The sequence below is a fragment of the Vicugna pacos genome, chromosome 26 (assembly GCF_048564905.1).
Source record: "Vicugna pacos chromosome 26, VicPac4, whole genome shotgun sequence".
Classification (NCBI taxonomy): domain Eukaryota; kingdom Metazoa; phylum Chordata; class Mammalia; order Artiodactyla; family Camelidae; genus Vicugna; species Vicugna pacos.
Window position 1 is genome coordinate 10,772,298 of NC_133012.1, and position 24,930 is coordinate 10,797,227.

The 24,930-nt window shown below is 49.3% G+C and overlaps 1 protein-coding gene across 4 annotated transcripts in view; it reads right to left on the minus strand.

The window, feature by feature from the left end:
• RBPMS (RNA binding protein, mRNA processing factor) overlaps positions 1 to 24,930 on the minus strand; it is a 158,880-nt gene that overhangs the window by 6,942 nt on the left and 127,008 nt on the right. The window contains exons 6-8 of one of the 4 annotated variants that reach the window (XM_072950332.1): positions 20,298 to 20,428; positions 9,597 to 9,730; positions 7,674 to 7,743 (exon numbers count right to left, since the gene is read on the minus strand). In XM_072950332.1, coding sequence (XP_072806433.1) covers positions 7,674 to 7,743; positions 9,597 to 9,730; positions 20,298 to 20,428 — 335 coding nt within the window. Of the gene's footprint in view, positions 1 to 7,673; positions 7,744 to 9,596; positions 9,731 to 17,393; positions 17,621 to 20,019; positions 20,429 to 24,930 lie in introns of those variants that run through there. The other 3 variants (XM_072950335.1, XM_072950334.1, XM_072950333.1) reach the window with 3 other exon arrangements.

A 24,930-nucleotide genomic window follows, 5' to 3' on the forward strand; every position in this document is an offset into this window, starting at 1 on the left:
GCTACCTTTGAGCTGGCTGGTTTTACCAAGAATTCCTGGTGCCGAGGAAGGACGCTCAGCACACAGACTCCAGGGCCGTTCCTGGCTAACAGCTCTCAGGTGTTTGGCGCCGTGCTCCTTCCTGGGCACAGAGCCTGAGTCTCCGGAGCAGGAGCCGCCCCTCCCGGATGCAGCGCGGAGAGGAAGCCGCCTCTGAGATTGTGGGTGAGGCTGAAGGGAGGCTCTCCTTCCTAAGGCATCTCTTCTCAGAATTAAGAAAAAAAAAAAAAAAAAGTTTCCCCCAGAGTTTCACTATAAAAATGTCGAAGGGTGAGTAGATGTGATTCCAGTTTCCTAGTAAAAGCTAGGTTATTTGAGGATAGGAAGACAGATGTTCATCTCTGCAAACAAAACCTGACCGCTCACCCGACACTAACCAGCCTTGTCCACACCTGTGAGCAGGCGAGGGGGGCGGGAGTGCCTGCAGCAGCGGCCCTGGGGGGGTCCTCCTGGGGCGGCCAGACCAAGGCTGCATTTTTAGGATGCCTGTCCTTTAAGAAATCACACTGATGACCAGATGGAATCCTCTTGGTCTCTGGGCTTAAGTTAATCAGGATGACTCAGGACTGGTGATTTAAAAGTACTGGGCCCACAGGGTTTTCTTTTATCACCAAGCTGCTCTTTGCAGTTATTACAGCAACAACACTTGTCTGCACGCCGGGGCTTCCCAATGGGCAGAGAGGAGGCATGGGCTGGAGTCTGCTCTACAGGGACCCCATGAGATGACTCCCCAAAGGACACACAACACCAGCGGGAATTCCAGATGCATTCATCTTTAACTTGATGGTGAGCCGGCAGGTCTTCTGAATTTCCATTTTCAGCCAAACAGGGATGATGGCAGTGGAGAGTGGGGGCCGTCTCCTGTCAGTGGCCTCGCCCTCGCGGCTGTGGAGAGGCCCAGACTCAAGGTCCTGATCGTAACGGACTGCACTCTTCTGGGGACCAGCCAGGCCACTGTCCTGGTGCAGTGCTCAGGAATCTCCATCTTCCAGTCAGACTCACAGAAAGTGACAGCTCTGACTGCACTGGTCTATTGCCGCAGACACCCGCAAGGTGAGCTCTGCACATGCTTGTCAGTCGTTAGCAGGTGCCTGATGTGTCCTAATTTCCAAAGCCTGGAGGAAGGGCAGTGGCTGTGAGGGGTGCCACGTCCCCTGCTTTATAACTCACGCAGGAAGTGGAACAGACCCTGGGGCTGAGGGTGGGGGGTCAGAACCAGGGCACGTAGAGCCCTCTCTCAGGAAGAGGCTGACCCACGTGGGCTGCCCGGACACCCTCTGCCAGCACTGCCTTAGAGCTCCCCCTGGCTCCAACCTGTTGCCATTAATTTAACTTCTCTAATCCTCTTCTTGCCTGCCCTTTTGCTAAATCATTCTCTTAGCTTGAGCAAAGTGAGGTCTGTTCTGAAAAAGGAACCTTGTATCAAGGTGAGAAGAGTTTTGTCTGTGCTCCTGTGTACAGTGAAGCACCTGTCAACCCCTAACCTTTACCCTTTCCTTATTTTGCTTTTTCCTATTAGCCCTTCTCCCCATCTGAGCTGTTGTGTTTTAGTATTTTATTACTCATCCTCTCCATTACTGAATGTCAGCTCCACAAAGGCAAGGGTTTTGTCTACTTTTGTTCACAGAATATTTACTGTGTTAATGAACTTAAGTGTGACTCAGAGAAGGAAAGGAACTGGCCCTGGGGTCTCTTCTAGGGAGGCAGGGGTGACTGCAGGAGCCACAGCAGCTATCTGGGCCGCTGTGAAGACTCGGGGCCTTTCCCCCCTGCTAAATTCTCAGCTCGGCCTTGATGTCTATCTAGCCCTTGTGCTCACAGCCAAAGCCAGGCGGGGCCACTCCTCCTCAAAACTAAACAAGAAGGAACAAACAGCTTCAAATTCCAGCCCTGTTATCTCTTGCTATGTCCTCCTTTAATTTGGTGAGGCTGTAACTGCATGTGCTTGTAATATCTATGCTGTGGTCTTGGTCCATGGCCAGGGAAATTTCATGAGTTCTTAAAGAACACCCTCCCATATCCCCTCCAACTCTTTCTTCCCTTTTCTGATTTATTTAACTACATTTGGACACCCGACAAGGAAAACCATGTAACCCTAATTCTTTGTAAGGAGTGTAAGGACTAACGACTTGCTGTGCTTTCCTCTTCTCAACACATCTGGGAAACTGATCCTTCCCCATCATTATCGTGTATCCAGGGCCCTCTGCCACTTGGCTGGACCATTAGCAGAACTCTGGTGATGTGCACACACTTATAACCAGACTAAACACCATCTGTCAAGCAGCATGTTGAGCAAATCAGAACATCAATATCACCCACCCCTCCAGCGACCACTCTTGAGGGTCTCACTGAGGCCACACGCATGCCTACACCCCCTCTGAAGCATCAGGGGCTACAGTTCTAAAATTGTCCATGACTCTTGCCTTTTAGAACTTCAGCTCCTCCAGGGCACAGGCCGAGTGCTGCACGTTTCCTTATCTCGCACATAGTGACACACAGCACACGTCTATGTAAAGAGTTAAGAGCTTGTTCACTTTCCTAGTCTAGTCACTGATTTCCCCTTAGAATTACTTCTAAGTCCTTGAAGGGACCTCTGGGAGAACAGGCCTCCCTCATGCCCCACAAATCAGAAACGACAGGAGCGCATCTTTCCATGTGGGAAGAAACCCCCTCCCAAGGCCTGCAGGAAGGCCACGTGGATCTACCCTTCATTTGCTCTTTTCAAGAGGCTCATTTGGGCTCTAAAATGTGTCTTATTTCATCAGCACTCCTGTTTTCAATTCTAACTTCCCTTTCCCTAAGATTACAGAGCCTGGATTATGAGCTATCTTGGAAAGGACTCAAGAGACTAGAAGGAGCCTGAGTAATGATCCATACTGAGCTGGTCTAACATCAGGCAGGATGGAGATGGGAGTTCCAGCCCCAAGTGCAGTGTGATGAGTTCAGTGACCTGTCCTCCTTCCTGACCACTCCACTCCCTTCAGACCCCAAGGGAGGAGTCTGGCCTATGTCCCCAGCTTATCTCGGAACAAAGGCTACACCCACAGGAGACAAGCCCACCTCAGGGGGCGTGGGGTCAACTGCCAGCCTTCGCTGGTAGCCACGCCACCTCTGGATCCCTGGGGAATAATGACTGGATCTCCATCTATTCAACTGCTAAATGATCATGTCTTCTCTTTGTTCTATACGAATGCTTAAAACAAAATCCTTCCTTAGGCCCCATGCGACCGCCGTTTTTTGCCAACTGGAACCACTGGACACCGCAGCCAGCACTGCCCTTCCGAGGCTCCATGCCTCACCTGGCTCCTGGTCACGCTTCATTTTTGACAAGCTAACTCCTTACATCTAGTGAGCCTTTGGGTTCTGTCCCGCTGACCTGTCTTCTAGTTTAAATTCCTCAACTGTCAGCTTGTGCTAAATGCCAGATCTACATTCCAACCCACGAACTCTCGTGAGCATCACAATTTCCAGTTTTCTCATCCTAGACACCTCCAGGTGAACACCTACCAGCCTCTGAAAACAGAAGCACTGCTGTGAGGGAGAGAGGCGTACAGCACTGGACCAGTCACCCTGGCAACAGATGAGATTCTCACACAATGAATTGAGTAAAGTTTTTCTGAGCAAAGAAACAATGGCTGGGGATACATAACTTGAGTGAGTTTAAAATTAATGATAGGCGTTTGGATATGGAATATGGACTTAAGTCCAGAATTTCCCAAGATTTCACAAAATAGTAAAATATTTTAAAGAACACTTTAGGTATGTACCATGGAGTGCTGAATTTATTTCTAAGATATTTAAAATATGACTGTTCTTCACTAACAATGCCATTTCATTTAGGAAGAGTAGTTTAACACACACAGAAGAGCATAAGGGACACATTCTTCAAGGAAAGAATCCAGATTTCCCCGTCATCACAGATGAGTGCAAAGTGTTAACAGGTGCTACTGGTCCCAGGACGAGGTGTAAGGGTGCCACTGGTGCAGGTTCTGGATAAGAGGGTTAGGGTTGCAACATTAGTCTCCCAAGATTCTAGGAATAAAGGGTTCACTGGTCCCGACTGTTTGAGAAATACTGCATCCTGGAGTTTCCTAATCTTAAACTCACGTTGCGCATACTGTTATGAGGGTTCTGAGAATTGTTTGGTAAAGAAATCTGTTTAACTCTCAAGTCTCTGGCCACGATTACATCTGAGGACAAGCACACACTCAGAAATATGTCAGGTTGGGGAAGAACAGGTACATCCCTAACTTACTCAAGTTGATGTCTTAAAGCACCAAAATACTATCCCTCAACTAATTTCCACAGCCAGGGGTGAATCTCGCTAGTTGGTCTGTGAGTCTCCTGACTGGGCACGGTGCTGCCCGTCACTAATCCTGTTAGGTGAGGCCCTTCCTTCACGAAGACGCCTTCCTTCTGACCTAGGACCGGACTCTCTGGAAGAGACTGACCTTTTACAGTACTGAGAACTTTGGCAAATGAAATCTGTACTCAGCAGCTCCCCTGGAAATTGAAATGAAGGTGACATGAGCCACCAACTGAGACTTTAGGTCAACAGGGCAAACTGCATGTGGAAAGTAAACCCTGGAACACTTGTAAATCCCATTTGGGGCTCTCCTCCCTCCTCGGTAAGCGGGCACTGACCTGCACAAGGCAGCTACCATTCCTCCAGTATGGCCCTGTGAGTGGTCAGAGACAGCTCTCCATTAATGGTGAGACTAAGTCAACCCAGGCCACTTTCTCCCCTTGTTCTCTTTCCTTCTCCAGAGTCTCGAAGGCCTCAGGTGACCAAACACAGGACTTAGTACTAATGGAAGAAGAAACAGAACATCTGAAGTATTTTCATCTCAGAACAGAAGCTCTCCAAGAGAAGGCGTGTCAGCATTAGGTAGAGATGTGTAACAACTCCCCATGACCTCAGCATTTATAACTGGATGAATCTGGTCCCAACCTAAGTCTCATTTTTCTTCCTATTTTGTGAAGGAATGATGTAAACCAAGGGCTGAGTGTAAAACGGTAACATTTAAAACACTTGACTTTAGGGCAGACTTAATTCACCAAATTAGAGCTCAGAATAACAGTGCTAAAGAAACAACCCCTTTTAAAACTGCACCCAAAACAATAAAATACTTAGGAATAAATCTCACCAAGGAGGTGAAAGACATAAACATGGAGAACTACAAAACATTGATTAAGGAAATTAAAGATGGCTTAAAGAAATGGAAAGATATCCCATGCTTTTGAATTAGAGGAATCAATATTGTTAAAATACCCATAATGCTGAAGGCAATCTACAGATTTAATGTGATCCCTATCAAATTACCCACCATATTTTTCACTGAGCTAGAACAGACAATCCTAGAATTTATATGGAATCACAGAAGACCCAGAATTGCAATAATGAAGAAATAGAACGAAGCTGGAGAAATAACCCTCCCAGACTTTAGACAATACTACAGAGCTGTAGTAATCAAAACAGCATGGTATTGGCATAAAAACAGACATATGGATCAGTGGAACAGAACAGAGAACCCAGAAATAAACCCACACACCTATGATCAATTAATCTTCGACAAAGGAGGCAAGAACATACAATGGAGAAAAGACAGTCTCTTCAGCAAGTGGTGCTGGGAAAACTGGATAGAAGCATGTAAATCAATGAAGTTAGAACACTCCTTCACTCCATACACAAAAATAAACTCAAAATGGCTTAAAGACACGATAAATTTCCTAGAAAACAGACAAAACATTTTCTGACAAATCTTAGCAATGTCTCCTAGGGCAGTCTACCCAGGCAATAGAAATAAAAGCAAAAATTAACAAATGGGACTGAATGAAACTTAGTAAGCTTTTGCACAGCAAAAGAAACAAACAAAACAGTGACAACCTATGGAATGGGAAAAAATATTTGCAAATGATGCAGCTGACAAAGGCTTAATTTCCAGAATATATAAGCAGCTCATACAACTTACTAACAAAAGAAACCTCAATCCAAAAATGGACAGAAGACCTAAACAAGCAATTCTCCAGTGAAGACGTATGAATGGCCAATATGCATAAATGCAAATCAAAACTATAATGAGGTATCACCTCACACCAGTCAGAATGGCCATCATTAAAAAGTCCACCAAAGATAAACGCTGGAGAGGCTGTGGAGAAAAGGAAACCCTCCTACACTGCCGGTGGGAATAGGGTTTGGTGCAGCCATTATAGAAAACAGTATGGAGATTCCTCAAAAAACTAAAAATAAAGACTTACCACATGATCCAGCAATCCCACTCCTGGGCATATATCCAGAGGGAACCTTAATTCAAGAAGATACATGCACCCAATGTTCAGAGCAGCACTATTTACAATAGGCAAGACATTGAAACAACCTAAATGTCCATTGACAGATGACTGGATAAAGAAGTTGTGGTATGTTTATACAATGGATTACTACTCAGCCATAAAAAAGTATAAAATAATGCTATTTGCAGCAACATGGAAGGACCTGGAAATTGTCATTCTAAGTGAAGCAAGCCAGAAAGAGAAAGAAAAATACCATATGATATCACTCACGTGGAATCAAAAAGGAAGAAAAGGACACTATGAACTCATCTACAAAACAGAAACAGACTTGCATAGTAAATAATCTTACAGTTATTGGACAAGGGCTGGGAAGGGATAAATTCGGGAGTTTGAGATTTACAAATGTTAGCCACTATATATAAAAACAGGTTAAAAAGTTTCTGCTGTATAGCACAGGGAACCATGTTCAATATCTCATAATAACCTTTAATGAAAAAAGTGAAAACGAATATACGTATGTATATGCATGACTGAGACATTATGCTGTACACCAGGAACTGACACTTTGTAACGGGTGGTACTTCAATAATAAAAACAAACAAAAAAACCCAGTGTTTTGTACTTAACTGAAACTCGGGCAAGACACTGAATTAAAGAATGCGTTTGGGATTTTACAGAAATTCTACATTCCTAGGGAAAAAAAATCATTAGGTAGTTCTCTGAAGCAAGGTTAGGCCTATGATAAAATGGCACAAAGATGCCAATGTAGGATATTGCTTCCCTCAAGAAAATTGAAGGAAAGCCTACGGTAAACAGCACAGTCTGCCTTCAGGAGAAACATTAGGTGTTTTGGGAAGATGAGAACCTCTCCAAAGTTCTAACATACACACAGGTGTGCAGGGAAGTCAGTGCGGGCAATCTGAGGCTCCCACACTGAAGCACTACGTATGTGAGTAGATTACTCACGCTTGTAACTTGAGGAAGGTTTGTCTTCAACATTGGCAGCAGGTGAACTATAATCACGTAATTTTCTGACACCTGTTTCTACAGAAACTAGCACAAACTGCTTATTTAATAAAGCGGGAAGTCCAGGATCCAGTTTCCTAAGTTAGGCTCAGACCAGTGGCATCCCTCACATCTCTGTCAGTCCCAAGTGAAAGCCTCTTGGAAGAGACACACAAAGCAGTTCTTCCGACGAGTGCAGGGCCCTCGGACGACCCCAGGAGGGGCAGAAGGTGTGGGTGCTGAGGCAGGGCGACAGCTGCCATTGGCCAAATCTCACCCTGGCCTGGGCTTGTCCACACACCGGACCCAGTTCTCATTGAACCTTATTGCGTACTTACACAGTATTCAGCAGAACTGACGGGACTTCCAGCCCTGAGAAGTAGCCTCGGAGGGAGGGAGCCAGCGCATCTGGAAAGACATGTGGGGAGAAGGCTGTGAACCAGGGCTCCCCGGGGACATCCCATTCCTCACTGGGCATCCTGCCGGGATGTTGCCCTCTACGCTGTTCCGAGACAAGACGGTGCCCCTTCAGCCTTGACTGCGGGCAGCTCAACTCCCAGGGGCTGAAAAGTGTCAGTGCAGCATCGTGAGAAATCCCCCGAACCCCTTTTTGAATATAGGACCCTGTTCTCAAGAGAACGCCCAAGGCCCGGCAGCTCCCTTGCTCCCACCCTCCTGTTACCAGCTCATGCTGGGCTGAAATCTGGCCCAGCCCCCTTTTCCACACCCATTCGGCAACACCTAGGCCAGGGGACAGGCTGCCTAATGGTTTTCTAAGCAGGATGTAGAAACATGTATCTGCTTTAACAAAGGGACGGTCATGACACCATCCACACTGCGGGTCTGGCCAGGACTCCTGGCTGTGAGATTCTGCTCCATCCTGGCCTCTTGGCACTGGGGTGTCTGGGGCCCTGTGATGCTTTGTGTACCTGGCAGGCTGTTCCCCGTCCCACACTGAGGAATATGTGAAAGAAGAAACAAAAGGACAAGTGCACTTTGGCTCTAACAGAAGTCCGGCTACTGGCACCATCAGCCCTGCCTTCAGACAGGCAGGACGTGCCTGTTTACTGCTGCTTCCGCTGACACTGAGGAGGGACGGCCTCCCCCAGCCGATGAGCGGCACAGGCAGCAGTGCTGGGAACAGGGAGGGCAAGCAAATTACAGCCAAGGGGAGGCTGCACAGCAGAGGGCCGGCTGGCCCCGCGAGGAGGCGGCATCCTCCCCAGCATGGCAGGAGAAAGACTGCTCCTTATCTGGGTTTGGTCCAAACCAGTCAGGTCAAAACCTTTCTGGAGTAGAATGCAATGCTGGGAGGAATTTTAGCCCAACAGTCAACGTCAGTGGTTTAGTAAATTCTGTAGCACACCACTTTCTTCTCGAGGGATGTTACTACTGTCTCCAAAGCATAAACAGATGAAGCAGCAATCTGGCTGAAACGGAGACGCAAGGGCCCTGAGGCACTGACGGAGACCTTCTGCCTCTGCTTACCTGATTTGTCCAGGAGGGGAAGTCAGTTGAGGTCTGGGTATTCTGAATGACGTCCACTATGGTCATAGAACCCAGTGGGGTCAGGGCTGGTCAGAATCCAGAGCTGAGCCCCCACTAGTTCTGACTTGATTCTAAGAGCGGGGCTGTCTAGGAGTGAGTCCTAGAGAGCCCACACAGTACCCCCGGGGCTGTCCCCTGGTCCAGGTGCAGAAGTCCCCGGAGTTCTCTTCTACCCTGTGGGCCTCCTTCATGGAGTGGCTGTTACTGCACCGTGAGGGGCCACCTGGGGGACTCTGGCCTCACTCACCTAGGAAATAGGGGCTTTAAAGGACCAAGGATGTATTTTGAGCTTCTGCCTCACTGGGGCTCCACACCTTGGGCCAGCTGTGCGTTAGTCTCACCAGAGGAGCACATCAGGTATTACTAGAAATCAGACTACCAGCCAGAGTGGGGCCCCCATATTCTGAGAGGGCAGAGCTGTATTCCTCGGGAGGTACTGAAGCTCATTTAAGGCTGAGCCAGAGCTGTTTCCACCCTCATGGTAATTTTGAAGACAAGGGACCAAAAATATCACAAGCAGATAGGCTAAAAACATGTCACCCTGGGAATTAGGGGTGGGTATGCAGGACAAAGAAGAGAAATAAAGAGGGGAAATGTGGGAGGCAGGAGGATGGAAAGGGTGAGAGAGGGTCGAGTACAAGGGCAGAGAGGGAGAGGGCAGAAGGGAGGGGAGGAAAACAGAGAAACAGACTCAAAGAAAAACTCATACCTACCCATGGCTTATGGCTTTGTGCATCTGAGTCCACTTGCTCACTAAGCAAAGGGCAGAGTTGGAGCTGCCTTCCTGAGACAGGAGGTAAAGGATGGGCCCGGGGCACAGCCCTGTGGCAGGTGTGGGGCTGGGAACCTAAACACACAGTGGAAGGGGATGGGTCCGAGTGCGTCAGGGTCGGGGGAGCGCAGTGTGGCGGCTGGTGCTGCCTGGGTGTGGGGCTGGGGCGCTGAGCCCAAGGAGGCCAAGACACGTTGGTGTTTCACAGAGGAGACGCGGGGAGAGGGAGGCTGATCGGGGAGGGGAGAGCACAGAGTGGATGGCATGATTCCTGCTTTGGTGAAGGTGACTGCGAGAAGGAAGGCCCTCACCTCCCGGCACCCACTCCAGCCTCTGTGCCTGCCTCTCCCGCACCCGCGCCTGGTCCCCTGCACACAGCCCTCGAGCTCTCTCAGGTGCACATGCGCCTGTAGTGCGGGGTCAGAGCACTGCAGTCAGCCTGAGCCACATGACCTGAGCAATCCAGGTGACAGGTGGATTCTGAGCTAGGGTGAATTCAGCCTGCTGGATGATTCTCAGGGAGGATGTCGTGGCAATGGAGTAAAAGCAGGCCCTGAAATCCATCCCTCTGGTGCCCCAAGGCTAAGACACACTGCTCACCACGTCCCAGACTCCCAAGGCTGCCTCCCTCCAACTCTGAGAGGCGCAGCTGCACCCACCTGCCAGCAGAGGGCAGTGAGCTGAGCTCCCAGGGACACACCTTAGCCCAGGCAGCCAACCCCAGGGAACAAGCTCTTTGGTGCTCATCCCTGTGGTTCTCCAGGAAAAAGAAAAAGGCCACCTGTTCTGCTGTTGTTTTTGGCCTGAGGTCACTCGTGGCCACTCTGACCATTGCCTAGGGGCTGCTTTAGGTGCATCGCAAACACCAAGGAAACTATGGTTCCCTGACTCCGGCTCCAGGAACAATCCAGCAGGCATTAAGTCTACATGGGTGACCTTCCTTGTAATGCAGTGGTCCTGTCTGCAGAAAAATGCACGTGTACTCAATCACAGATACACAACTGCACGCTCACAACCTTGCATGCAATGCTGGGAGCTTCTGAAGTCCCCTAAGAACCTCTTAACGTTACATATATGTGCCAGAGACTGCTAAGCACATCACACAGATTGTGACATATAGGTCAACAAACCCCACAGAAGACCCGGGCCGCGTCTCTGCTAGAACTTAGTAATGCTGACAGTTATAACTGTTAAAATTCACTGTGCAGGGGCCACACTGTCCGGGAGTCCACTATCGCACTTCCTCAGGAACACTCTCAAATGCAGTGGCCCTGCAAGGGTCACACTGAAATCTCCAGCACCTCAGCATGGGACCAGTGACTCCTGTGACTGGTGACAGACTGGACAGGAGAGCACCCGGAAAAAGAAATAACCCAGAGCAAAAATAAAGTGGAATGCCAGACAGAGGACTAGGTATCCATAAAAATAATTGCCATCCTCTTCCATTTATAGATGAGGAAAATAAGGCCCAGAGGATTAAAATACATACAGACTTCACATTCCCAGTAGTGTTGCCAAGGCCAGGAAGACCTTGACTGGGCTCCAGGCTGGATGCCCTGCCTTATCCTCCAGCCCTGCTACAGCGGTTTTCCAGCAGCACAGTGGAAAGCACCGAGAGTCATTATTTGCAATTATACTCTCCCCTTCCTAGTAACCGAGGCCCATCATCCCACGTGCCTTTAGAAACAGAAGAGCTCATCAGGAAGCTGGCTCAATTCACAGCAGCTAATATTAACAAATATCCCTTAGGGTAGCTACTTCCTTCTCTGTGGAATAAAGGGATAAATCTAGACCAGTGGTTCTCAGTGTGGCCCCTGACCATCAGCACCTGGAGACATGTCAGAAACGCAGAAACTGAAGGGTAGAGCCCAGGGATCTGCATTTCACAAGCCCTCCAGGTGATGAAGACGCACATATATGCTCACATTTGAGACACTGCTCTTGAATGAGGTTTCCAAAAATGTGAACAGAAGAGGAGATGCTCTAGAGTGGAGTATGTTTGAGAAAAATGCAGCCTCAGCAGCTTCTAGACACCCCTGAGTACATTACAGGCTCTGAGAAGCTGCTTGCCTTGAGTCAACCCTGGCATTCCCAAGTCTACCCGACCACAGAATCTTTTTTATTATATAACAGCTATTAATACCTGTAGGTGTTGAGAAATGTTGGTCTGGAATGCCCCTTCCAGCGGAGACATGGATCCAGGAGGCTGAGGCACGCCAACATGACATCCAAGGTCCCAGCTCGTAATGGAACTAATTAGAACTGGAAGACTGCCCGACCAGCTGGCACCCTGGATGTCTAATCTACGAGGAGCACGAAGATGCTCTTACCTCTCCTAATGCAGGTGCTCTACCAGAAAGCAGACTTCCCAGCACCATATTCAGAACCAAGCTCTCTCTCCTTTTTAAGGCATGGATATTCTTAGGCAGGTTTCTACCACTGTCCCCAAGATATCCTGCCAGGGCCTTCCCAGCATTGAGCCAACGGCCACCAGCCACTCACACATTATTTAATCATAATCAACTCCGAGCGACTTCAGATCTAAGGATCTGCTCTTCAGCAGGATCACCAAATAAAGCAGGTCAGGTCCCACAGCGAACTCTGTTGAGGGCTGCCAGGCTGAGGAGAGGCCGCCAAGCCAGAATCATACTCTGGTCCAAGAAACTCCAAACTCACCAAATAGACTGGAGTGATGATTTGCAGCACACACACACAAAAATCATCCTCTTTATGGGACTAATTACAGAGCTCTTTTAAATAGCAACCATCCCCATTTCTAATAAAGCATTCGCCACAACTGGAAGAACACTTTTCAGGAATTTCTCTCCTTCAAGAAATGAGACCCATGAGGATTACTCTCTAAAGGAACACCCCCCTCCACTCATACTCTTTCTCTTTCTTAGATGCAGACACGAAATGCAATCAGCTTTCTCTGCTACTTACTTAACACCTAATCTTCCTTGCCTAGGGTAACGAGACAAGTTTCCATTACCTAGGCAGAACGTCAAGATTTACGTGAACTAGTCCAAAGGTGAGGTCTGCCATCTGACCCATCCCAGCAGCTGGGAAGGAGGCGAGCAAGCAAGTCCTGGCGGGAGAAGGCCCTGTTCCAGCACAGCCCTGTGACCCAACATGGCCTCCCAGTCTTCGTGGGGAGATGTGGCTGAGGTCCGAGACCAGGCAGCACCTGGTCTACACCCCAAAACAAGGCCCCAGGCCTGTGAACACCTCTTGCTAAGACCACTCAAGGCTGGGCTTAATTAAACATACACCTGTAGGGATAATTTTCTCTCCTGAGCGACTCTTTCCCTGTCAGGCATGTGAAATGTGCTCAGACATCGCAGAAGTTCACTCAAGACACCACTCAGGTCGAGGGCACCCAAGCGTGTAACACCCTGTGTCAGATTAAGTCCACAGTGGTTGCTTGTCATCCATATTTAATTTTGTCAGTCTGTTAATTTTTAACTATGTTTGTTATCAAGGGCCATTAGAGGTCTCCAGGAGCTGCGCTCAGCGGAGCGAGAAGCACTTTGTGGCAGAGCGGATGAGTCCTGAAGTTGGGGTGTCCCACTTTCCCATCCTGTCACCGAGTTCTGGCCTTCCCCGCTGGCAGCACAAACCCTGAATAAAACATGATCCCATTTGGAGTCGATTTTCCTTTTTACCCCTGTCACAATTCGTTTTCTTCAAGGAGAAGTTCACTTTTCTTTTATGAAGGCTACATGTTATAATTCCAAAGTTTCTTTGTAGACTTGCTACAAAGCAGTTAGACTTCACATTCTTCCCGGCGGTATCTGGGTGCCTCTTCCTACCAAAGACCCCCGTTTTGCCCTGGCACTAGCCGCTTCTCCCCTTGACCAAAGAAAAAAGCCTGCCTGGGCCCTTAGGTCTCTCCTGGCAGGGTGCTGTCCTGAGTCCCTGCATCCTAACTGCTCCTTAAGCTACAAAGGGAGGGCTCAGGAGCCCCTGGGCCATGCCTGGGGTTCTGACCACCTCCTAGTCCAAAAAGGAAATGGAAGAGCTCGTTTAACAGTAATTACACTATGCCACGCATTTTACTCTTTCCCTCAAAATAACCCCATGAAATGAGTGATAGATGAGGAAACTGAGACTCAGTGAGGTTAAAAAAAAATTTGCCTAAAATCCCAAAGTTAGAAGAATGGGTGGAGATTTTCATTAAAACCTGGCCTGTCTGATTTTGAACACTGAGTCCCAGTTATGTGCCAGGCTCTTGGCACCACCTGTCCTGTTGTGATGGGGGGACCACACCATTGTTAGTAATCCCAAAGCAGTGGACTTGCAAACAGTACTTACGGGTGAGACTCAGTGAAGGGCTCTCACTGCTAGTGATGTCCGGGAACAGACACAGGATCTAGTGAGGTTAGCCTTACCAAGGAGAAATGGAACGTGCTTAGGAAACCTGCAAAACACAGCGCAGCCAATGAAGGCAACCCTGGTGCCCTCCAGTCAGGAGGAGGCCCCCTGAGCTGTTCTCAGTCCCGGCAGTGGTTAGTTCCACTGGGGGCCGACGGGTCTCTCTGCACAGCTGTTGCAGAAAGCTGCCCAGGAGAGGGACGTCTGGGCCTCAGTAGCAGCTCTGGCACAAGGGCTCTGGAAGAAGGACTGCAGACTGCTTCTGAGGGGCCAGTGAGGACAGGACAAAGGTTTGTCTCTGCCTTACTAAGGAGCTCTTTAGTTCTCCAAATACCAAAAGCAGAGGAGGCGGGGGAAGGGACAGACAGAAGGACACAAGAAGATAAACAGGGTATTTGCTTGGCCAGAAGTGGGCTCCCCTGGGGTTCAGCCACAGGACTGTGAAGAAAATCATCTCCCTAAGACACAAAATGTAACCCCACAGCCTGGAAATGGGGCTGGGCAGAGTCCTGGTGGAAGGACTGTGAGAAGAATGAGTTAGAACGCCCAGGAGGAATGGGCTGGGTGATCAGCAGCTGGAGAGTTCAGGGACAATGGGTTTGAGTAAAGGCACACACATGAACCATCTGTTATCTCTGAGAATTCAGCTGTTTCCCACTCTTGATCTGTTTCCTGTCAGGGCAGGCTTTCTTCTGAGAGGCGTGTCCAGGCCTGGCCTCAGGGGAGACTTCCTCCAGGGGGTCCTGGTGCCAGGACAAGCTGCAGAGACCACCCGGCGGATGCGGGGTGCAAGGCAGGTGCCGTCACTTGGTGGTGGTGGTGGCTGTCATTTGATGTCTCGCTTTGCTCACCTGCTCCTCATTCTTTCCAGCCTCTGGCCTCTGACTTGGCTGCAGCCACAAGGACTCTGCAGCCCTGTCAGTGTCATCAGGACGTGGTCCATGTCCTCAGTGTCTCAACTATCACAGCCCCGTGGGGAGCTTGTCCTGGGCTTCCTTCTTGAAGATTCAAATGCTCTGTAAAAGGCCAGCACTCACTAAGCTCTTACTGTCTGCCAGGCGCTCTCTGAAGGGCCAAGGGCGCTCGCTACATGAGGGATTCCTAGCCTCACTTGAGGTTAAGGAACTTGTTCAGTGAAGGTCCCACAGCTTATCAACGGCAGAGCCCGCGTCTGACCTGGCAGCCCCAGGAGAACTGCAGTCCCGGACCAGGCCAGGCCTCGTGGGACTGGCAGGGAAAGAGCCCAGGAAAGGGACCGGGAAAGGAAGGGGGGGGGGGTTCCCAGGTTCACAGGAGGCCGGTGCTAAGAGTGCCTGGCCTGGCATGCCTGCCCCCAGTCTCTGATGGGGAGTTAAGCCAGATGCTCCTAGGTGACCAGAAAGCCAAACAAAACAGGGAACTAGACAAGGCCAGCGTGCTCAGGAGACGGAGTACCAAGCGGTGGTTCCTCCTCCCAGCCTGACTGTCACGGAGCTGCAGATTTAGAGGAAAAGAGAAACGTCGGAGAATTAACAGTTTCGTTTCTACCTGGAAACAATTCAGATCCGTGAGCTGTGCTGCCTCAAAGGCAACACTGCAGTCCTTCAAAGCTGTGGTTCCCAGGACAGTCACAGCCCCGGGCTGAAGGCAGACAATGCACCTTTGTGAAGGCCGAGCCCCAAGAATGAGGATGTCAGGAGTTAAGAGCAGATGCCGTGTGTGAGGCACAGAAGCAAGGCCCAATCTCCTGGCTGGTGAGGGGCTGCAGCTGCCTCCCGGGGGCTTGGTCAGGGTCCCACTACGGTCCAGTCACCATTACAGCCCTGGATACCACCTTCTGAACAGAAGTCCTTCTCATGTGAGTCCCAACACATGCCTGGGCAGGAAGCACTGCTGCCAGCCTGAGTCCACACTCACACCTGCCTGCTCCCCGCCTCCCTCCAGACACTTGCGTACGCTGTCTGTGGCTGTAGGTCAGACCCACGCCAAAGCCGATGTTCTCCTGTCTCCTTTATCTCAGTATTGTCTGTGGGGCACAATTTGACAGAGGAGATGCTTAATGAGATTAGCTTTTTAAAAAAATTTACAAATGCAGTTCTCCAAAGTCACACAGCGCTGCTCAGTAGATGCCTGGATGGGGAAGGGGGTGGGGGCGGGGCCCTGCAGTTAGGCCACCCACACCCCACCCTAGGCCCATCTCTCCCCTGGGACCTCTCTTCCCAGTCTGCCTATGTCTCTTTTCCCATGGTCCACGCTTGCATTTATTTTGGGTTTAACCTTTAAAGTTTTTCCAGTGTGTCACAAGGGACCTCCCAAGGGGCAGGTCTTGCCCTGGGAAGTCTGTGTTGTGATTTTAAAACCTTTTGTTTACAGGCAGGTGATGTGTCCCAGTCATCAGCGGCCCGGCAGCACTGGGGGGAGACCTGCTGTTGCTCAGGGCAGATGAGGCCTCTGTGGGAGAAACAGGCAACCAGGACTTGCTCTCTCAGTCCTACTTACCTACAAAGTTTCTGGCCTAACAGTGTGGCTCTGGTCAGGGGTAAACAGTACTGTTTCTAGGAGGCAGTGAGGACAGTGCACTTTAACTCTCTTTCCGCCCTGTCAGCAGCAAGACTAAAGGCAAAGATGAACCCAGACTTAGAGCTGAGCTGTGTGAATACGAGGTGAGAGGGGCTGTCCGTATGTTCTCTTCCGAGTATAACTTTCCTACAGCTCAGATGAAACCTTCCTTTCCTGTTCAGTGACTTGCATAACATATTTAATACATTTCAAATACCAAGGACGGTGAAAGTAAGGACGATCATTTCTTAGATTGTTAGTGATCTTCTTAGAAATCAGATGTTTGCTGCACCAAGTTGTTCTTCCACTTCTAAAATAATAAGGCAGTTCTGAGGCTTATAGTCCTGCTCCCTGCCTCATAATTTTTAAGAATTATCCAGAAGTTCTTTAAAAGGGGGATCTGATGTCAAATAAGCATCTTCAACTCAGAGATTGAGGCAAAGAAAGACCACATAATGAAGCTGGGCAGAAGTAGACATAAGATGCAACTCCTTTTCAATGACAGCTTCTGTCTCCTGGGTCCTCGTTCTGGATCAGACTGGAAAACACATCCACCCTGTTGAAGTGAGATCTCCTGGCAGATGTGACTCACGGATGCTAGAATGAGACTCTTCTAATACGCAGCTCTTGATGGTTCAGGAGCCTAAGAAGATACAAGCAGCAGCAGCGAGGCCTCGGCTCTGGACAAGCCTCCCCAGGGTGCTTCGAGTCAGACTCTCATATCATGTATATTAAGTGTCACGGGCCCAGTTCTACCAAAATCTTAAGAGATAACATCTCCAAAATCACATCACCACAAAAACAAAACGCTGCAGTCTACTTGAGATCATTTTTGCTCTAATTAAAATTTTTATTGAAATCTCTCAAATGTTACCAAGAAATAGTTTTTGCAAAAGGGGGAAAAATAGCTAACAAGCAAATTCAACATGGGAGCTCCCTCTGCTGGTCTGCAGTAGGTTGATATGTTACAAACACATTCCCAGAGACAAATCTAATTTGCTGGAGAAGTGGACAAAAGACAGGTGTGTTGGGCTTTGCCTCAGGAGAGAAACACTAGAAGAAAAAAAAAATCCATGTCTCAAAACAGAGCACAACATTGCTAAGAAAAGCAAAATTAAAAGCTTCTCCAAAGACATTAATAAGACTTCCAAAACAAAAATGCAATTATCCACTAAGGGGATGCTCCATTTTGGTCTTCCCCTCTGCTCTACCTCAAGTTAATAAAAATTCTCTTAGGCCCTTTGGGTGAAGGTTAAGTTCTGATTCCCTTGTCTCTGCCTCCAAGTCTCTTCTTACAGGCTTCTCATCTACTTAGAGAAGAAAGATCCAAGGAGTCACTGGAGGAAGGCCTTCCCAAAATTCCATCAAAGAATTAGTCTTTGGTGAGCCAGCACTGAAGTGTGGAAAGAGCTGGGAGTCAGGTGACCTGGCTCTAGTCATGGCAGAGCCACTTGCGACTTTGGGTAACTCTCCATCTTCTCCGGTCTGTTTCCTCATCTGTAAAATGGGTCAGACCAGCTGATCTGTACAGCCTCTCCCAGTTCATTCTATGATTCTCATACTGAACAAAGACATTTAAGTGACCATATTTGTTCACCAGTCTTTAGGATACAGAACCCCAGCTTGCCCTGGGAATGGCCCCAAACAAGAAGTGGGGTTGAGCACAAGGATCTCACTGGTAAGACGAGAGTCCCACCAACTCTAGGGCCGGCGTGGCGGTGCCAAGTGGATTCCAGGCTGGGAAGTCTCACAATCAAAGATGAGCACACAGGGGGGTGCTACCATGGGCAGTCCATCCCTTTAAGGCATAATGGTTGAGTCCATCTAATCTTGGCACTGTCTCTCACCATCCATTCTCACAAATGGCCTGGGCTTTCTAATCTCTTAAGACTTTTCAGCTCCTTCTCCCACCATATTCCCCAGAATGACTTTTGATTTCATCCGTAATATGAATGAAGCAAGGGCAAATTACCCAGATGTCACGGCCAAAAGCCACCATTGACGGTCCTTTCTGGCCATTCTCAATTCTTGCCTCTTCAGGGCAATGGTGAAAGGCTTTGCTGCTGATTAACCAAAGCCATGGATATTTGTCTCAATTGTCAACTGATCTGTATCTAGGCAGTCCAGGAAGAGGAAGAGGTGGATCACATGTCCACAGATGGCGGGGCTGGGCCACAACAGACAGGACTTTTTGAGTTGCTCCACGGCATCTACAGAGTTATCTCTGAGGCCACTACGAACATTCTGAGACCTCAGCCGAGGGTACCTGCGGGTTTATTCTCTCTCCTCCCTCCCCTGCTACCTGCGAGGGTGACCACACGCTGACATGGACAAAGGTGGGAAAAGCAGCAGGGAAGGAAAGCAAAAAGCACAGTGAATCTAGAAACTGGGTGATCAGCCTTGGAAGAACCCTGCTGCTCTGTTTTCTGTGCCAAGAACTCTCACCACCACCACCTACGTTTTCCTCCACTACTGGTACTACTTTCTACCCACTTCTCCCAACACTGAGGGTAATCACTTCGGGGCCCAGGCACCAAGGCCTTCTCTCTGTAGTCTGCCTGCATGGTGCCCGGGAAGCTGAGCTGTCCGTGCACACACGGAGCATTGACAACTCAGCTGAAACGGAATGGACGGGTGTCCGGCTAACACCACAACTGACCCCACAGCCTGCGAGAATGCTCGCTGGGGCTGCCTGCAGGTGTCTTGTACAACACAGTAAGTTCTGTACAACATACAAGAGTTTTAAGCCAGAGAGTTTTAAGAGTTTTCTGGGAAGCTATTTATTTCATCCAGCCTTGTAAATAAACACTAAGCAAAACAAACAAAACTACCACCTTTCCAGGATGACAACTTATCAAAACCAGGTTTTCCTGCTTCCAGGAGTTACACTTGCAGTCAGACAAATGAAAGCTACACTGCCTTTCTTTTCCTTTTTTTCGCTATTGATCATCACTCTGAATCTTCACACTGATTACTACTCCTTGTACTAAAAGTAAAGCTAAGAGAAACTTTTTTTTCCCAAGGGAGGAGAAAGGATTGGTACGTAGACAGTAATCTTTGTGAAGAAACAAGGGAGTTTGTTTAGAAAACTCAGGCTATTCTTAACTAAGAAAGCAAGCTGGTCAGAGGAGAGACCTCTATCTTGACCTGTGATTACATTTAAGACACTATACTGTACCTTCTATCCTACAGGGTCTCTTAAAACTGGAGAAAAGGAACCCTTACCTCTTCTTTAACATGCGTATGATAGCACACAGTCCTCCCAACTTTCCCCTCTGTCACTGGATCTCACAGAACACGAGAGTGGAAACCCCTCAACACACAAACACACACATACACACACACGTAGGCCCTGTGACAAATGCACGCCTCCCGCTGCAGCCCGTCCACACAAGGCACACAGGTCTACGCTCGGGCGACGCCCGCTAGCCGGCTGGGAGCTGGGGAGGTCACCGGGCCCGGTCTCTCGTGTGTGATATGAGGGTGAGATCATTAAGGAAGAGAGAGGTGTTGTTTCGGGCAAACATCAGGCAGTGGGTGATATCATTGCTGTCAGATGGTCCTCATAAGTCCCGGAGGAGTGTCAGCTTGATTTAGAGGGAATCAGTAATCTCTTGAAGGTGGATCTGTTAGCTGGATAGGTGTTAGTTGTATGGTGTGCTCTGGGGAACCAGGTTTGAAAGGACTGGTGGTGGAGTGAGTGAAGTCGTGGCCGATGGGTATAAATTACCTGGGCATGCAGTGAAGCGGGATAGGTGAAAGCAGGAGGAGGTAGAGCAGGCGCTAACTCCGCTGGGTACAGAGGGTACGGGGCCCACACTTCAGGGCTACTGGGGTAAAGTGCAGGCACTGTGAGCTCATCTGCAAGAAAAGAATAAGGGAAGAGTTAGTGGTTACCAAACAGCTGGTTTCAAATCAGAAACAAAACACCCAATAACCCCGAGCCCCAATCAATGTCAGAAGGCCAATTATTCTCATTCTTTTGATAACCTGTTGGCTTTGGTTCCCCAAACGCAAAGCAAGGGAAGGGTGAATACAAAATGAAAACAGCAACGAGCATCTGCTGCCTGTCTGGCCTGCTGAGAACTCAGGCCTGGGCTCCACCTTGGATACTCTCATGTCTTTCCAACTGTAGCAGGGGGAGCCCAAGAACAGTGGGGATTTCCTGCACAAAACAGCAAATGTGGCCCTCTGAAGAAACAGGGAGGAAGAGAGCCAGCAGGCGATACCCCAGGAAAACCCACTGCAGAGCACTGGCTTACTGACAGGACCCTGAAGACCAGAAGGACAGTGGGATTCTTCTGTTAATCAGCGTAATTACTACTGACAAATGTCGAGGTCACCAAGCACGTTCTGTTTAGAAGCACGAGGCCCAGACACTGTGCCGACAGGGCATTTAAGACGTTACAAGCTTAGAGACTGGAAATGAAGAGCCTGGGGTGTTCTGATTAAAGCTCAGAGCCACAAAGATACAAGTGAGGACGTTTGCAATTGCTGTTTACACCGACTGTGTTTTCCAGGGGAAAGCGGTGAGTCATATTGCCAGCTGGCTGGTCTGATGTTCCTCGTGCAGCCCCCATTCCACTCAGGTCAAGCTGCAGGTTGCCAGACCGAAGGGCAAGTGCCCGGGCCTCAGAACGCACCAGGAAGCAACCCATTAAAGTAACAGCAAACACATGAGGGAGCGTCTCAGCAAAGGCAGAAATAACTTCAGTCAATAGTTACGAATCTGGACCCCGTGAAGCAGCAATCTCAATACTGGCTTTTATCACTTGTCAAAGTCTGAAATCAAGTAGTCCGGGGTGCTCCCTAGGCCCCCGAGGGAGTCAGCAAAAGGTGACCCAGTAAAGCCATTAGTGACACCACCGTTCAGGACTTTCCAGAAGTCTATAGTGCATGTGACCCAAGGTCAACAGAGTCGCTTCACTCGTTCCCACCAGGCCAAGCCCTCGTCCCAGGTCTCCCTCAGTGCCCCCGCCCCAGCTCTGACTCTGGGCGGGGTTTTCAGTGTGGGAAGGGGGCTAGAAGACAGCTTTGCGGAGTGTCACGTGGGGACTGCTCTGTGGAACAGGAAAGCAGCTGAGCCTGTGGACTGGTGGACGGCAGGGTGCGGCAGCCAGCGTGGCCGGAGCTTCTGACAGGATGAGAGTCCAGGGAGGACTGACAACTATACTTCAGGGGGAGCCGGGGACCCCGACAGTGCGGTGTGACACACTGTGCTCACCGGCCACCCGACTCCCTCTTCAACAAGGCAGTTCAAGTGTCAAGTGCCCTCTTCAGGAACTGTGACGGGAATCCAGCCTGCTTGTGCATCCAGGCTGGGGAGTCCAGGCCAGGAGTGGACAACTAGTTATCACTTGGACAGGGCAACAGCAGCAGCAGCAGCCTCCCTGCGATGATCAGGCCTACACCACCTACTTCCTGTCCAAGCGTGTTCAGGCAGCTGGTCTCTATAAGGAGATTCCTTACAGAGGGGTTAAGAGGACGCTTGACAGACCCCGGAGTTTCATGCCACGATGAGTCCATATGATTTCCATCAGAGCAACTGTTGTGGCAGCCCGGCTCGTGGAAACGGACCACTGCCAGAACCAGTGCCCTGGATTTTAAACAAACAACCATTCTCAGGAATGGCAAGCTATTATTGTTGCTGTTATGGTTATTTCAGCTACCATGCTATTTTAAGACATTCTGAGTCTTTTTTTTATAGAGTCAAGAGAATCTCAAGACCCAGCACAGGAATTTGTCAGCCTGTGCTCGTCTAGCGCACGGTGACAGCAGACTACCGGCACATCAGAGGGGCCGTGCTTGGCCTGCAGCCGATCAGTGGTGCTTCCTTTAGAAAGTTTCAAAAATGCAATGAATTTGTCTTTTAAGATATCTGATTCTAAAGAGAGAAATCATGGAGATAAGGTAGTCAGGGTTTGGATCTCAGTCTGAAGGAATTTATGACTTCCAGACATTCCACATTTATCCTAAAGCATTATTTCACATTGAGTCTACAGTGATGCTTGGAGACATCTCACTGATTAACGTGCACAAAACCTAGCCCAGCAGAATGGCGGTGGCCGGTGGTGGTGGTGGGGTTGCTTCCAAATCCCCTAAACCCCAAGCTGCAGAGTAACAGCACAGTCAGGTCGTGGGGCAGAGGGCTAAAAGAGGTTAGGGGGACATACACTTGACAAATCCCTTGCTGCATCTCGTCATCTCCCCCTCCACTCATATGATGGGATCTGGAGATACTGTCAATGCCCAGAGGCACACAGTGGGTTGGTCAGGAGGAGGATGAGCTGAGAAAGTGCCGATGGAGATGCTCTGTGCTGGAGAGCACTGGGAGAGGAGGGCAGTGAGGCTGGTTTCTAACAGCCCGTTCTCAAGGTCAGAGCTGGGTCTCACTCAGATCTGCACCCTTGGGCCGGCTTGGCCTGGCATTTACTGTGCAGTAATGCTTTCTGTATTAAACAGTATCCGACAAAAAATTCCAAAAGTTGTTTAAAGATATACCAGTTTTCTTTGTTAAAGGAACTTAGGAACTACCCATAGGAACTAGATCTAAAATTTCTCAGTCCTTATAGTATCTGTCACATGCACCAAATAAACTGCGCAAAGAGAGGCTCAAACCAGAGCAAAGTGTTTCAGAGAAGTAATTTTCAAAGTTAAAAATAAAAGCGATGGAACCTTTCTTCAAGCATGTTCCCAGAATTCTTTTTAATAAAAGTGTAGCTGTTTTGATGGACTTGGTGGTGGTGACAGGGATGGCTGGAGGACCTCAGCCCGTGACAGTCCCCAAAGTACACTAGGGGTCCAGAGAAAACAGTTTGAACACCGCTCCTACAGATGCCCTCAACCAGAGACCAATTTTTAAAGTAAGCTCCTCTTCAAAATCTCTGAAGTCTGAATTCATTCCTGCAGCTCCTAGAAGCCCATCTGAGAGAGGGAGGGAGGGCAGTTGAGTAGCCAGAGCAGGGTGGAGAAGAAACAAAGAACAAGGAGGCCGCTGGAGTGGAACAGGACAGGCTCTCTTGACTGACTGCAGTGGCCAAGGTACCTTGGAGTGTCTACAGTGCCAAGGGGGCCAGTGAGTGAAACTTCATGGCCTCACAGATGAACTGCTGAAAAGTCTGACTCAGGAAATACAGCAGGTAAAAAAAACAGGGAGAACAGCAAATAACTCAGGCAGAGCTGTTCACTCCCTCCATGCTCCCAAGCTGTATCTCCACACCGCACCGCAGCACCCAGGTGCCCTCCCTTCCCTGTGAGCCAGCGCTTCCCAGGGTGTGGTCCCAGACCAGCAGTTTCAGCAGTGCCTGGGGGCCTGACAGACATGCAAACTCTCAGCTCTACCCCAGACCGACTAAATCGGAAATTCTGCCCTCCAAGTGATTCCGATGTGTATTTAAGTTTGAGAACCACTGCTCTAAGTTATTTGTCTTTCTCTCTTAGTTTATTATTAGCTGCTTGAGTGAAGTGTCAGGCACTTTGCTTTCAAAGTACTTAGCATAGTACCTGTTACACGGCAGTATGTTGAATGAATGAATGAAACATTCCAGGAGAGAAAACCCAAGTGAAAATCATCATCCCGGACTTGTTCCATGAGAAACTGGAGGGTCAAAGCAGACCCAGCCTGACATCCCCTGCTTGGCTCAGAGTCACTGGGGACAGCAACACAGGGCAGGAAAGGCAGCCGGCCCACGTCAGGATCACAGCTGGGCTAAGCAGCCCTCGTGGACAAGGACGCTTCAGCACGAGGATGAAGACTCCCCAAACCCACACACCCTCCTCTGATGGAAGAGGGTGGTTAGCTAAATCAGCTTTTTGCATGTGTACACACTCTTTGTGGTTGCTAATGTGGTGCTGAGAAAATTGCAAGTTAGACAGACAGGTCCACAGCACGACTACCTACTGAGGAAGCAAGCAACCGCACTGCGCAGTGGGCTTCACCTTCCAGAGTCACTGCCCATCCTGCTCAAGCTTGATAGGATGGGAAGGCTGAAACAACAGAAAGTTTGCTGCCCTGGGCCCATTAGGAAGAACTGGAGTTCAAGGAGGGGGGTTAAATTCCCCGTAACAAAAGAGGCTCTTGACCACCCAGAGTGAGCCAGGCCCCAGTGAGCAGAAAGGGAGCAGCTGGCCAGGGCCTTCTGTCTGGGCCTTATCCGACCCTCCTGGGAGACTGTGCCGGTCCTTTCCCAGTGCGTGCGCCCCATCGATCTGGCTACATCCTTTCTCCTTTTGCACCTCCGAGGGTAAGGTTGTGGAGGGCTCACAAGATACATCCTAATAGGCCTTTTTCTTAACATGAGGTATACAACCAGAAGAGCTCAAGCTGGGTAGGACTGGAAACATCCCGAACTCCGCCCTCCAAC